This window comes from Myxocyprinus asiaticus, chromosome 31 (assembly GCF_019703515.2).
Source record: "Myxocyprinus asiaticus isolate MX2 ecotype Aquarium Trade chromosome 31, UBuf_Myxa_2, whole genome shotgun sequence".
NCBI lineage: Eukaryota > Metazoa > Chordata > Actinopteri > Cypriniformes > Catostomidae > Myxocyprinus > Myxocyprinus asiaticus.
The window spans coordinates 15716735-15731824 of record NC_059374.1 but is presented as its reverse complement, the minus strand read 5'-3'; the positions used below and the strand labels follow the sequence as shown (position 1 = coordinate 15731824).

The following is a 15090-nucleotide window of genomic DNA, read 5'->3' as shown; positions in this document are numbered from 1 at the left end:
TTGGCTGTAGCATGATTGTTGGTGCCAGATGGGCTGGTTTGAGTACTTCTGTAACTGCTAATCTCCTGGGATTTTCATGCGCAACAGTTTCTAGAGTTTACTCAGAATCGTGCCAAAAACTAAAAACATCCAGTGAGTGGCAGTTCTGCAGACAGAATGCCTTGTTGATGAGAGAGGTCAACAGAAAATGGCCAGTCTGGTTCAAACTGACAAAGTCTATGGTAACTCAGATAACAACTCTGTACAATTGTAGTGAGCAGAATAGCATTTTAGAATGCATATGTCGAACCTTAAGGTGGATGGCCTACAACAGCAGAAGACCACATCAGGTTCCACTTCTGTCAGTCAAGAAAAGAAAGCTGAGGCTGTAGTGGGCCTACCATATGTGTACCTCAGCAGAAATCGAGATTCATCAGACTGGGCTATGTTTTTCCAGTCTTTAACTGTCCAGTTTTGGTGAGCCTTTGCCCTCTGTAGCCTTAGCTTTAGCATGCTATGACTCGGAGTATCTCATAGTCATGACCACAGGCAATGTCCAGGTAACCTCAAATCATGAGATTAATCCGTGCAGAAGAGCAGTGCCAAAACATCACTGACAAAGTGTTCTTCCACATGTTGCTTGCAATTTTAAGTGTCAACCACAGATGTCGCTAGAGAGCCCAAAGTGCCATAGTGCAGCTTTTGTAATTAGCTACTTTTTGTTTGTAGCTTTTATAGTAGCTAGCTACTTTTTTAAAAGAGTAACTTGACTGTAGTTTAATTTAAGTTATGAGTAACATAACACTGATAATGTGATGTATTTCTTTGTGAAACAGGATATTGTTGAGGGTTTATTTTATTCATCAGGAATTAATAGGATTGTGAAAAAAATTTGATTTTATGTTGGCATTAAGACAGCCTTCGAAGAAGGCATCTGGGTATAGGTTTCTGCAACAAAAAAACAAAAAAACAAACAAAAAAAAAAAGGATTGTGTGGAAGTAAATGTGAATGTAAATGGACAGAAAATAGACAAACATTCTAGTGCAGCATTTTACGATTTAACTGTGCATTCTGTTCGATTCTAACATCAAACTGGGTTGGCAAATAGTCTGATGTCGAACAATCTAATGCCTTATGTCTTAAATGTGTTTGTCACTACATGCTATCTCACTACATGCCACAAGCTCTGTCCCACACTCAAACACACACACACACACACACAGACAAACTGTGAAATTAAATACCGAAACTGGATGTGGGCATTTAAAAATAGTCACTGTTCATAGTCTTTCCTGCAATGACCCTCAGATACATGCTAAGAATACCAGAGCAGGGGTCAAAAAACAACTCTCCCTCTCATACCTTTTTTTCTCTCTACAATCACAGCTTTGCATCTTTTTCCACTATGTTTTGTATGCACACAGTTTTAACATTATTGTGCTATGTGTTAGCATATTAGCACATAGTTAAAGACACTAATAACCTCTGTCCTAAGGCATCTCTGTAACAGCTGCTCTCTTGATATATATGAAAACCTCAGCAGAATAAACCAGTCACATTCACTGACTTAGAGTAAGCCACTTGAGCCCTTTTTTGAAGATTATATCCATTTGGTGGTTCTGTTGTAAAAAAAAAAAAATAAAATAAAAAAGAAGAAAAGAAAAAGAAAAAGAAAAAAAGAAAAGAAAAGAAAAGAAAAGAAAATTACAGTTTATAAGTGGGCAAGCAATACAAAAAGTGCTGGAGTATGTGGTTCACCAAGAACTGCCTCTCCCTTCCTCTCATAGGTCTTTAGCAACATATTGCAGATGAGACAATGCCCTAACACAGTGTTCTAATTAGAGATGATGCAACAAATTTCCAGCAACAAGTAATGTTAACACTCGTTCCATGTTCCAGTAAAAACACACCCATCAATTAGACACTTGTGCAATGCATTTGTATTGTCAGTGTAGTCAAAAAACATGACAAAAAATAAAATAAAATGGGCCAAGCCCAAAATGGCAAAACATTAAGCTTTTAATGATCTTCACAACAAATCACTGGTCAGGAAATTATCAAGAATTAAACAAATGCACTCCTGGTGCACTTCTGTGCCACTATTTGCTCATTAACATTTGCTGCAGTGAACTGTTTGGGAAAAAGCTGGAAACAGGAAAATTTACTTATAGTCTTCTTGTATGCAAAGACAAAATCATGATAATAATTAAAATGTTTTATATAAAATTCAAACTAGCACATGTCTCGGTGTACACATTTTCTGAAAATATCTCCTGGGATGTTTTATTTTATTTTATTTTTTCTTAAAAAGATTAGACCTGATGCAGACCAACCAGGAGTGACAGAGCAGGGAGAGATCCACAATATACAGTGTTGTATACAGGAGTGAGAAAAACTGCTCCAAAAAAGAAAAAATGTCATGCAGGTGTTGCTGTCAGAAACTCTAATGTAGGTTTCGTGTCTAGAAGATGTGTTAAAAAGCCATTGCTGTCTCAGAAAAACCACAAAGAAAAAGTAATTTTTTGGCAGAATATAGAAAGTTTGATTCCGAGTGGTTCAGCAGAGTTGTGTGGAGTGATGAATCACGATTTGAGTTGCATGGTGATGCTCCAGAGAGGTGTCTTTGAAGATCTGGTGAAAAATACAATGGTGAATGCATCTCTACCACAGTGAAGCATGGAGGAAGTTGTGGGAGCCTTTTCAGCTCCTGGTACTGGTGATCTGCTTCACTGTGAAAAGTCTATTAATGATTTGGAGTACAGGAGAATATTGCAGAAATGCTTGCTTTCCACAGTTCAAAAGTTGTTTTCTAAAGATGTTATTTTTCACCAAGACAATGCTCATGCCCACCCTGAAAAGACCACTAAGAAGTGGCTTGAGAACAAGTCCATCAGGCTGTTTTGGCTTGGTCAGAGTTTTCATCTACTCATCAACTGTTTGAAGCCATCAACACTGAGTGGAACAACACTGACTCTTCTTTCTGTAAAAAGCTGTCTGCAAGTTTACCCACAAGGCTTTTAAACATTTAAAGAACTCAAAGGAGTTTTTCCCCTATGATTTCTTTAAATGTTTAAGCCTTGTGGGTAAACTAAGTTACTTTATCTATTTGTTAATTCTTGCTAATTTCCTGACCAATGATTTGTAGTTAAGACCAGTAAAAGTGTAATGTTTTGCCATTTTGGGCCCTGCCAATTTTGCTTGCCCAGGAGTGTAGATACAGTAGAACCACACTAGCACTTACAGCCTTTGTAAACGCACACACAGAAATTAGAAGTGGAAATCCACTCAATTGTATGAAAAAAACATGGAATGTATAAACATTCACATAGATGACACATTTGCATACTACAGTATAAGTTTAAAGGTGCACAAAAGTTTAACTCCTAAAGATATGAATTGTAATATATTTTAAAACATTAAAATTAAGACACCAGTCATATCAGTAACCTTATAAAAGCTGTTTTATTCTCCATGGAGACGGTCCACACATGGGGGGGGGGTTGTCATGTTAGAAACACATGACCAGTCGAATACTAATTGCTTAATCTCAGTAACTGTCCTGTTATTTGACACTTTCACTCATTGATTAAAGTTATCATGGCTGACTGTGAATACTAACTTTCTACAATGGCATCCGAAACTGAAAACGTCCTGGTTACTTTTGTAACCTCCGTTCCCTGATGGAGGGAATGAGATGTTGTGTCAATGTAGTGACACTAGGGGTCACTCTTGGGAGCCCCAAACACCTCTGATCTTTGAAAAAAGGCCAATGAGGATTGGCAAGTGGAATTTGCATGCCACTCCCCCGGACATATGGGTATAAAAGGTGCTGGCATGCAACCACTCATTCAGGTTTTGTGCTGAGGAGCCGAGACCAGGTCCCGGCCATTTCAGCGGGTAGTTCAGCGTTGTGTCAAGAGGGACACAACGTCTCGAGCAGAGGGCCCTCTGGTCAAGGAAGACATAGTTTACCAAGAGGGAAACTATTTTACGGAAGATAAAACACATGGGGTTACCTATGGGGAACCACCGCATGCGGAGCACCTAACTCAGTACAGGGCCTTACCAGCACACTTACTGAGCCGACAGCAAGTTTCTCCGCAAACTCGACTGCCACAGGGCTAAGGAGGAAGTCACCCAGGGATCACAGTCTGTGAACACTACTGGGAGTCAAGAGCACATGTCTTCCCCTCAAGGGAGGGGAAAGATGCTATGCACATGTGGTACACCCAGCCAGCTGTCCCGGAACTTACCTGCTTGTGCCTGCCACTACACGGGACAAAATTGGCAAGGGCCCAGGAGGCCGCCACACTCCTGGTGGAGTGGGCTTGTAACCCCGCAGGGGGTGGCATGTCCTGAGCTTGATATGCCATAGCGATGGCGTCAATGACCCAGTGGGCGATCCTCTGTTTGGAGACAGCGCTTCCTTTACGCTGTCCACCAAAGCAGACAAAGAGCTGCTCGGAGCTTCTAAAGCTCTGCGTGTGATCCAAATAGATGCGTAAATCTCGCACCAGACACAGCAACGCCAAGGCTGGGTCTGCCTCCTCCTGAGGCAGCGCTTGCAGGTTCACCACCTGATCCCTAAAAGGGGTCATGGGAACCTTGGGCACATAGCCCGGTCAGGGTTTCAAGATCACGTGAGAGTAACCCAGACTGAAATCCAGGCACCATTCGCTGACAGAGAATGCTTGCAGGTCCCCTACCCTCTTGATGGAAGTGGGCGCAGTCAGGAGGGCAGTCTTGAAAGAGAGTGCCTTAAGCTCAAATGACCCCAAGGGCTCAAAGGGAGCTCTCCGTAGACCCTGAAGGACTACAAAGTGGTCCCATGGGGGAACGAGGCATGGTCTAGAGGGATTCAACCTCCTAGTGCCTCTCAGGAATCTGATGATCAAGTCATGCTTCCCCAAGTACTTACCATCTACTGCATCGTGATGAGCTGAAATAGCGGCTACATACACCTTCAAGGTGGAGGGGGACAGCCGCACCTCCAACCTCTCCTGCAGGAAGGATCCGAACGATCCGACTGAGCATCTCTAGGGGTCTTCCCATCGGGAAGAATACCATTTAGCGAACAGATGCCACTTCGTGGCATACAGGTGCCTCGTAGAGGGACCCCTAGCCTGAGTGATCGTGTCTAGCACCATGGGCGGTAGGCCACTTAAGTCCTCCACGTTGGGTTAAGGGGAAAGCGGTGGGTTCCACTCTAGCCCGACACTCACGGCCGCCTGGGAAAGCATGTCCATCATTTCCGCGTCAGCCTGAGACTGGGCGACCGTTCCCAAAGGAGGAAGCCCAGCTGAAGCCTCAGTGTCAGACGGGACAAGCCCGCTCTCCGATGCTGCGCTCGATTACTCATCATCTTCTGGGGTGCCAAACGAGATGTCGAACCTGCCCTGAGATGAGCCGGCGATCTCGTCCGAGCACATGATCGGGGCAAGCAAGCGTGCTGGGGAATGGGAGGTCTGTGGGGGGATACCCGCTGGAGGTGGTCCCATTGAGGTCCCCAAATCGCCCCTAGTGCTAACCGGCACAGCCTCATACCTGTAGGTAGAAGGACCGAGGCGGGGAGCCGCTGGGGTGGCTTGCTTTCTTACGAATGCAAGCTGTGACTGCAACATTGCCATGGTCATGTTCTCGCAATGAGGACATGATCCAACCATGAACGATGTCTCCGCATGGGCAGCACCCAGACACGTAAGACAGCGATCGTGGCCATCGGAAGCGGAGAGATAGCGACCGCAACCAGAAATAACACACAAACGGAAAGGCATCTTTAAAAAGATGTTCCGTGTGTGCCGCTCTTTTATGAATAGAAAATATACTCTTTTCAGAATATACTTTTTTTTTGGTCTGCCGAAGCACCCAGGGGCATTCTCTGCACTGCACAGGCACAGAGGGGGAGAAGTCGCTGAAATGCACCGTCAAATCCAGCAGTCTTTAGCGAGGTGAGTTTTTCTAGAGGAATTGTATTCAGAGCACTGAATGCAACCGCTCGGCTCCGAAGAGAAAATCTGAATGAGTGGTTGCATGCCAGCTCCTTTTATACCTGTATGTCCGGTGGAGTGGCATGCAAATTCCACTCGCCAATTCTCATTGGCCTTTTTTCAAAGATCAGAGGTGTTTCGGGCTCCCAAGAGTGACCCCTAGTGTCACTACATCGACACAACGTCAAGTGAGTGACAGATAGGGAACTGTTCATTTTAATTTATGCTGCAACCAAGCCACTAGGTGTCAGTGCCAGTCCAAGATAACACAAAGAAAAAAGTTACTGAGTGCACCTTTAAGGTAAATTTAGGTGCTGTTGCAGACCCCATCCAAATAATGGGCAAGATTTGACTGATGATTTTAGAGTACTGATTCTGCAGATCCATCAAAAGCTAGTTTTTGTTAAAGCTGGCTCTACACTAGCAGACTCAAAAAACTTGTTTTGGCCGAGGGTGTCACACATGCAGACTGTTTTGCTGAGATCTCGCTCTCTTCAGTCAAATGTATGACACATACTTACCGATTAAAAGTGATGGAGGGCTAACCACTAACCAATGCCATATACCACAAGAGAGCTGAAGGGTGAAACAAAAATACAAATACATAAAATCCTTTCCATTAAACTAATTTTATTTGCTGTGTTGCATCTTCCATATTATTACATGAACTGTGCATTTCAGAGTAACAACAAAACATACACTTCTCATATATGGTTATAGAGATAACATGATTTTAGGTCATTTTAAATGTGATTATAATCTATGTCTCCATCTTAATATTGTATCATGGTGTTGTCATATTAGACAAATCTCCATACAAAGTTTAAGTGCAAGATTCAACAACATATCACAAAACCAACTAACAGTTGATTTTTAAATGTACTTATCCTCTTCGGGGATGCTTATAAAAAAACATTAACTCACAACTCTTTTGTAAGTAATACACAAAATAGTGAAGGATTAACTAAAATCACCTAAACCTTTTCACTCACTAAAGAATGGTAGACACTTCAAAATAAGAGTCCTGCAACACTGGTAAAATAAAGGGGACTTTAATTAGCTAAGACACAAAAATATGTCAACATGATCTTGAACATGAAAAACGATGGACTACTTGTGCAACTGCTTCCTCATTCAATATAGTTCTTAGACACTTCCGGTTTCAGCATTCAGCACACCTACATGCAGAGGTTTATTCATGGGAAGGCAGATTACTTCTGCTTTTTAGGGCTGTCAGTTCAGTTGATTAAAACAATAAATTATGTTTTTGCCGTTATTTGGCCATATTAACAAATCTCAAATGGATAATTTGCTGAAATTTGCCTCTCTCTCTCTCTCTCTCTCTCTCTCTCTCTCTCTCTCTCTATATATATATATAGAGAGAGAGAGAGAGAGAGAGAGAGAGAGAGAGAGAGAGAGAGAGAGAGAGAGATAGTTTTGGCCACCACTGTTTGTGTGTATATATATATATATATATATATATATATATATATATATATATATATATATATATATATATATATATATACACACACATACACACACACACAAACAGTGGTGGCCAAAACTATTTGCACCTTGATAAATATGAGCAAAGAAGGCTGTGAAAAATATGTCTATTGTTTATCCTTTTGATCTTTCATTCAAAATATTCACAAAAATATATCCTCTAATGGATATCAAATAATTGCAAACACAACAAAAGTTTTATCAAAAAACTAATATTATTGTCAAATATATGTATGGCACAATTACTGGCACCCCTAGACATTCTTAAGAGTAAAATATATCTGAAGTATATTCACATTCACATTTTACATTTTGTAGTACACCTGGGTGACTAGGAACATTAAATTGTTCAGCCATGACTTCCTGTTCCTGAGGGGTATAAATATGAAGTAACACACAAGCCAAATTCCCTTAGTCATCTATCACAATGGGTAAGACCAAAGAATAAAGTTATGATGTGCGGCAAAAGGTAGTTGAGCTTCACAAAATGGAAAATGGATATAAGAAAATAGCTAAAGCATTAAAAATACACATTTCCACCATCAGGGCAATAGTTAAGAAGTTCCAATCAACTGGATTTGTTAAGAATCGACCTGGAAGAGGAAGCGTGTCTATATTGTCTCCAAGCATGGTGAGGAGGATGGTTCCAGTGGCCAAAAATTCTCCAAGGATCAAAGCTGAAGAATTACAGAAATTTGCTGTGTCTTGAGGTCAGAATGTTTCCAAAACTACAATCAGACGTCACCTACATCACAACAAGCTGTTTGGGAGGGTTTCAAGAAAAATGCCTCTGCTCTCATTCAACAACAAATTCAAGCATCTTCAGTTTGCCAGACACTACTAGAACTTCAAATGGGACCAGGTTCTGTGGTCAGATAAAACAAAAATAGAGCTTTTTGGCAGCAAACACAAGAGATGGGTTTGGCGCACACAGAGAGGTAGCCATATGGAAAAGTACCTCATGGCCACGGTTAAATATGGTGGTGGATCTTTAATGTTGTGGGGCTGTTTTTTATGCCAAAGGTCCTGGACATCTTGTTCGGATACATGGCATCATGGACTCTATCAAATAAAAAAATCACAACCTGACTGCCTCAGCCAGAAAGCTTAAAATGGGCCCTGGTTGGATCTTCCAGCAAGACAATGATCCAAAACATACATCAAAATCAACACAAAAATGGTTCACTGACCACAAAATCAATGTTCTGCCATGGCCATCTCAGTCTCCTGACCTGAACCCCATAGAAAACCTGTGGGGTGAACTGAAGATGAGAGTCCACCATGTGGTCCTCGGAATTTGAAGGATCTGGAGAGATTCTGTATGGAGGAATGGTTTCAGCTCCCTTGCCATGTGTTCTTCAACCTCATTATGCATTATAGGAGAAGACTCAGAGTTGTTATCTTGGCAAAGGGAGGTTGCACAAAGTATTGAATAAAAGGGTGCCAATAATTGTGCCACACATATATTTGACAAAAATATTAGTTTTTTTTTTTTTTTATCAAACTTGTGATATCTATTAGAGGATATATTTTTGTGAATATTTTGAATGAAAGAGCAAAAGGATAAACAATAAAGACATATTTTTCACAACCATATTTAACAAATGTGCCAATATTTTTGCTTAATTCTATATATATATATATATATATATATATATATATATATATATATATATATAAAAATATATTTTTTTTTATTTTCCCCAAATGTATTAACACTGAGTTCCTGAATAATAAATCAAACATGTACAGTATAACCTGCAGCAGTCTGGCCATCTAATTAACACGCGCTGTCAAGGGCATAGATATGGCTTGTACATTGGGGGGTACTTGCTTGTTTTGATTATTGAGGGGGTTACCCCCCCCCATCCCCCCTGGAATCTACGCCCCTGCGTGCTGTCCAGGCTTTATAAAATTACTTAGAATAGAATTAAGCAGTTTTAATTTCAAATTGAATAAATACATTACATGGGTGAATGGTCCGACCGACAATGTTTTTGCTGTCCGTCCAGGGGTGGGGGTCTGACCAACCTTTGTGGGATTTGGAGGCCCCCCCTTAATGTGGATGCCTTAGACAATTGCCTACTCTGCCTATAGCTAGTGCCGGCCATGGCGATCACAATAGGCTTTGAGCATGCGGATGATGCAACGCACCAATGTATGTGATATCATGCAGGAGGGCTTCTGGTGTAAGTAAATAATAAAACACAAATAACTAATAATATTATATTTAAAATGTTAAAATATTTTATCTACTCACTTTCCTGCAACAATAAAATATGCAGATATGTGTTCTTTGTATTGAGCCAAGAGGTCAGCTTGTGACATTTCAATCTTCTATTGGGCATGCGTCCTCTCATCATCCTGATTCGCAGGTCAGAGTTTGCCAAATTTGAATTCTTGGATGCAGTGGAGTACGAAATTTCTTCGCATTAGCTGCGTTTTCAGTGTCTCGCGTTCTGATGCATTTGAATGGGAGTGAATGGAGCACAAAGTGTAGTGTGAGTGCCTTTAATAATCATCCGCTCAATGGATCTTCCAGTTATTTTATTATCAGAAGTTTTTATTTATCTTCACAAGTTTAATATTTTTGTGAATGAAAAAGTTATTTAGTGCTTGATCAGCATATAAGCACTTCAATATTATAATGAGCACACCTGCAGGTGTCTATGTAGAGATTGTGTGCTTCAGTGCTTGTGTAACCAGCACCTGCAGCAGCGACAGACTCGCTCGCTTTGATATGACTGCATTTTGTCCTTAAAGTTTCTGATAGATGTTCATATTCTTGATTACTGCTGTATTATACGGGTTACATTGCTGAATTTTTGCATTTGTATTTTTACAAATATTTGTTATATTTATTTCAGTTTAACAGAAACCATACACACACCTCACATAAACATACTTTCTTCACAATAAACATTTGGATTTTACTCTGGAGTAGCTTCCATTTTTTCTAACAGAAGAATAAGGCAATTTGATGTATAACCCATCCAGTAATGCACAAAAGACTATCTGTTTGTACATCAAATGGAATGGAAGTGTTCTGGAATCTGCTTTTAAAAAGTGATCATTATTTTTGCAATTCCATTTGGTGACGCTAGTGCCTCGTATCTCTTTTGGTGTAGTAACTGCAGTGTGTCCTTGTTTGCATGCAAACCGTTTACTGGCTTTCTGTTAAGTGGTGATCAACCCTCTCTCTCTCTCTCTCTCTCTCTCTCTCTCTCTCTCTCTCTCTCTCTCTCTCTCTTTCTCTCTTAGGAGTATGGTATGCTCAGGCATTGGAGGTGAATACAGGGAAGGTTAATTTCGTTGAAGTGATGAATGGAAGTTCAGTCCTCTTACCCTGCACTTACTCAAGCTGCATCGGCATTAAAAACCTTTACTTTAACTGGCAGTACAAGGACAATGGGACATTGATTAAGGTGAGACACCCAGCAGTCTCTGCTGATTTTATCTGAACACTAAGCAGAATACTCCAACATGTTGCATTTCTAATCAGGAAAAGATCATATAAGATCCAAATGTATATACAAACAAGAGGACATTCTTTAATAGATACAGTGGACACAAAACGTTGTTTCCAGACTTTTTTTAAACTACGGCACCCCTTAATAGTGTTTTACCCCACGGTACCCCAACCACTGAAAAATGATTAAACAAACAAATATGCTATTGAAAAAGTTTAATATTAATATTAACAAATTAAATATAAACAATGTATCTGTAACGTAGGTGAAGAGATGACGATGTGTGATGAACCCAAGTGCAGTCCCCTATCTGTCACTCACTCGACGTTGTGTCGATGTAGTGACACTAGGGGTCACTCTTGGGAGCCCCAAACACCTCTGATCTTTGAGAAAAGGCCATTGGGAATAGGTGAGTGGAATTTGCATGCCACTCCCCCGGACATACGGGTATCAAAGGAGCTGGCTTGCAACCACTCATTCAGATTTTCTCTTCGGAGCAGAGCGGTTCTATGCATTGAGCTGAATTCTTCTGCTGAGTTCATTCATTTCATCTGCTGGATTCACGGCACATTTCAGCGGCTTCTCCCTCTCTGCACCGGTGCAGTGCAGAGAACGCCCCTGGGCGCTTCGGCAGGCTGAAAGAGTATATTCTTCTCTCTGAAAAGAGTATATTTTCTTCTTCTAAAAGAGTGGCTCTTATGGGAGCGTCTTTTTAAAGATGCCTTTCTGTTTTTGTATAATTCCTGGTTGCGGTCGTTACCTCTCCACTTCTGACGGCCATGATCATTGTCTTACGTGTTTGGGCGCTGCCCACGCACAGACATCGTTCATGGACGGGTCATGTCCTCATTGCGAGAACATGACTATGGCAACGTTGCAGTCGTGACTTTCTTTCTTAAGAGGCCTATTTGGCGACACCGTTGAGGAATTTGCCCAGTGTAGGTAGACCTGTTCGCTTCCCAGAAATCCTCCCACTGCCCGCTTTGGTACGCCCTGACCGAGGCCCCCCTCGGTACAGACATGCTGGCACACAGCTGGCCCCTGGGACTATGCAAGTATGCGTTTCCCCCAGTGAGCCTACTCGTACAAACCCTGTGCAAGGTCAGGGAGGACGAGGAGCAGGTCGTCCTAGTAGCACCCTACTGGCCCACTCAGACCTCATGCTCCTCGCAACAGCGCACCCCCCCCCCCCCGGCGAATTCCCCTGAGGAAGGACCTTTTTCAGGGATGGGGCACCATCTGGCACCCGTGACCAGACCTCTGGAATCTCCACGTCTGGCCCCTGGACGGGACATGGAAGACCTAAGTGGCGTACCATCTGCAGTGGTAGACACGATCACTCAGGCTAGGGCCCCCTCTACGAGGCACCTGTATGCCTTGAAGTGGCGTCTGTTCGCTAAGTGGTGTTCTTCCTGACACAAAGATCCCCAAAAATGCGCAGTTGGATCGGTGCATTCCTTCCTGTAGGAGAGGCTGGAGGGGCGGCTGTCCCCCTCCACCTTGAAGGTGTATGTAGCCGCTATATCAGCACATCACGATGCAGTAGACGGTAAGTACTTGGGGAAGCACGACTTGATCATCAGGTTCCTGAGAGATGCAAGGAGGTTGAATCCCCCCAGACTATGCCTCATTCCCTCGTGGGACCTCTCTGTGGTCCTTCAGGGCCTATGGGGAGCTCCATTCGAGCCCCTGGAGTCAGTTGAGCTAAAGGCACCCTCTTTGAAAACTGCCCTCCTGACTGCGCTCACATCCATCAAGAGGCTAGGGGACCTGCAGGTATTCTCTGTCAGCAAAACGTGCCTGGAGTTCGGTCCGGGCTACTCTTATGTGATCCTGAGACCCCGACTGGGCTATGTGCCCAAGGTTCCCACGACCCCCTTCAGGGATCAGGTGGTGAACCTGCATGTGCTGCCCCAGGAGGAGGCAGACCCAGCCTTGGCATTGCTATGTGCAGTGCATGCTTTGCGCATCTATTTGGATCGCACGCAGAGCTTTATAAGCTCTGAGCAGCTCTTTGTCTGCTTTGGCAGACAGTGGAAAGGGAGCACTGTCTCCAAACAGAGGATCGCCCACTGGGTCATTGATGCCATCACGATGGCATATCACGCCCAGGACGTGCCGCCCCCCTTGGGGCTGCGAGCCCACTCTACTAGGAGTGTGGCAGCCTCCTGGGCCCTGACCAATGGCACCTTTTTAGCAGACATCTGCAGAGCAGCGGGCTGGGCAACACCTAACACCATTGCGAGGTTTTACAATCTCGGGTTGAGCCGGTCTCGTCTCGTGTGTTGTCAGGTATGAGCAGGTAAGTTCCGGGACAGCTAGCCGGGTGTACCGCTTGTGCATAGCGCCTTTCCCCTCCCCGAGGTGAAGATGTGCGCTTTGACTCCCAGTCGTGTTCACGAGTTGTGGACCCTGGATGACTGTCCTCCTTAGCCCTGTGGCAGGTGGGTTTGTGGAGAAACTCCCTGCTGGCCCAGTATGTGTGCTAACTAGGCCCTGTACTGGGATAGGTGCTCCACATGCACTGGTTCCCCATAGGTAACCTCGTGTGATGTATCTTCTACAAAATTGTTTCCCTCTTAGTAAACTGCGTCTTCCATGGGCAGAGACCCCTGCCCCTGGTCACCGTGTCTGTAGAGCTCCTTCCCTCTCGGGTAAGAACTACCACAAGATATTTTCCACATGATAAACTTCTGACAAAACTTGGTAAGACCATGTGACGTATTCCCACTCAAACCCCCCCCGGGCAGGGTGTGGTCTCCACGGTGTCTTCCCCTTGGGAGTGACACCCCCTCGACATGGACACTTATGGCACCCCAGTCAGTAATGATTTCCACTCTTTTTGGGGAGAAAAAAGAGGAGATGTCCCCATTTTTGGGCAGTCGACTTATCCCCAAGGTACAGGGGACCGTTCGACGCTCGTACGAGCATTGGGGGAGGTTACATGTTGGCCTGGTGCAGTGGCTACGAGGCACACAGTGGTCTGCCCATCTCGCACCGCCAGTCCACGTAACACAGTTCAGCTAGTTGTGGCATTTCGTATAGGGACCCCTAGTGTCACTACATCGACACAACGTCAAGTGAGTGACAGATAGGGAACGTCCTGGTTACTTGATGGAGGGAACGAGAAGTTGTGTCCCTCTTGCCACAACACTGAACTACCCGCTGCAATGGCCGGGACTTTGTCTCGGCTCCTCAGCACAAAACCTGAATGAGTGGTTGCAAGCCAGCTCCTTTTATACCCGTATGTCCGGGGGAGTGGCATGCAAATTCCATTCACCATTTCCCATTGGCCTTTTCTCAAAGATCAGAGGTGTTTGGGGCTCCCAAGAGTGACCTCTAGTGTCACTACATCGACACAACGTCTCATTCCCTCCATCAGGGAACAGAGGTTACGAAAGTAACCAGGACATTTTATTTACAAACGTGATATCCAGAAACCCTAACTACAAACGTGAACAAATACAAAAACATGAACTACTTAACTAGACTATGAACTTGGCATAAACATGACTAGACTTGAACCAGCATTACACAAACAATGGCAATGGCAAACATGAGGCCTAAGTACATGGACAAGGGTAACAAGACAAACAAGTTAACCAATGATAAGACAGAACTGATAACAAGGTAACTAGACAATAAACCAATGAAAACAAGACACATGAACATGAAGGGGAAACATAAAATCACATGACCAGGTGACCACATGACATGAAACACATGAACAAACACATTAAACATTACTGTAGCCTTCAATTGTTTCTTAACTAAACATTGCTTCAAGCTTTTAAAATAATTATTCAAGAGCCAGTAATAAAATAGAGAGTGTAATAAATAGCTCTTTAGTAACAGCAATTTTTTTTAATCGTAATATAAAGCATAAACAAAAAATAATGATAATAATCTAATGGAATTGACAAATATATATACAAACCATAGAAATGCCATCTACAGAAACATCTACTGTACCACACCCCAAAGTTAATGTAAAAAAAATAAAGTGTGCCAAAAACAGCGTGGATTAGTTTACAGGCGTATATACATATATATAGATATATATATATATATATATAAACTATACGAAATGCCACAACTAGCTGAACTGTGTTACGTGGACTGGCGGTGCGAGACGGGCAGACCA

The 15090-nt window shown here is 43.0% G+C and overlaps 1 protein-coding gene across 1 annotated transcript in view; it reads left to right on the top strand.

The window, feature by feature from the left end:
- The window catches only part of scn4ba (sodium channel, voltage-gated, type IV, beta a), a 79820-nt gene that overhangs the window by 41218 nt on the left and 23512 nt on the right, over window positions 1–15090 (top strand). The window contains exon 2 of the mRNA XM_051665537.1: window positions 10738–10901. Coding sequence (XP_051521497.1) covers window positions 10738–10901 — 164 coding nt within the window. The remainder of the gene's footprint in view (window positions 1–10737; window positions 10902–15090) is intronic.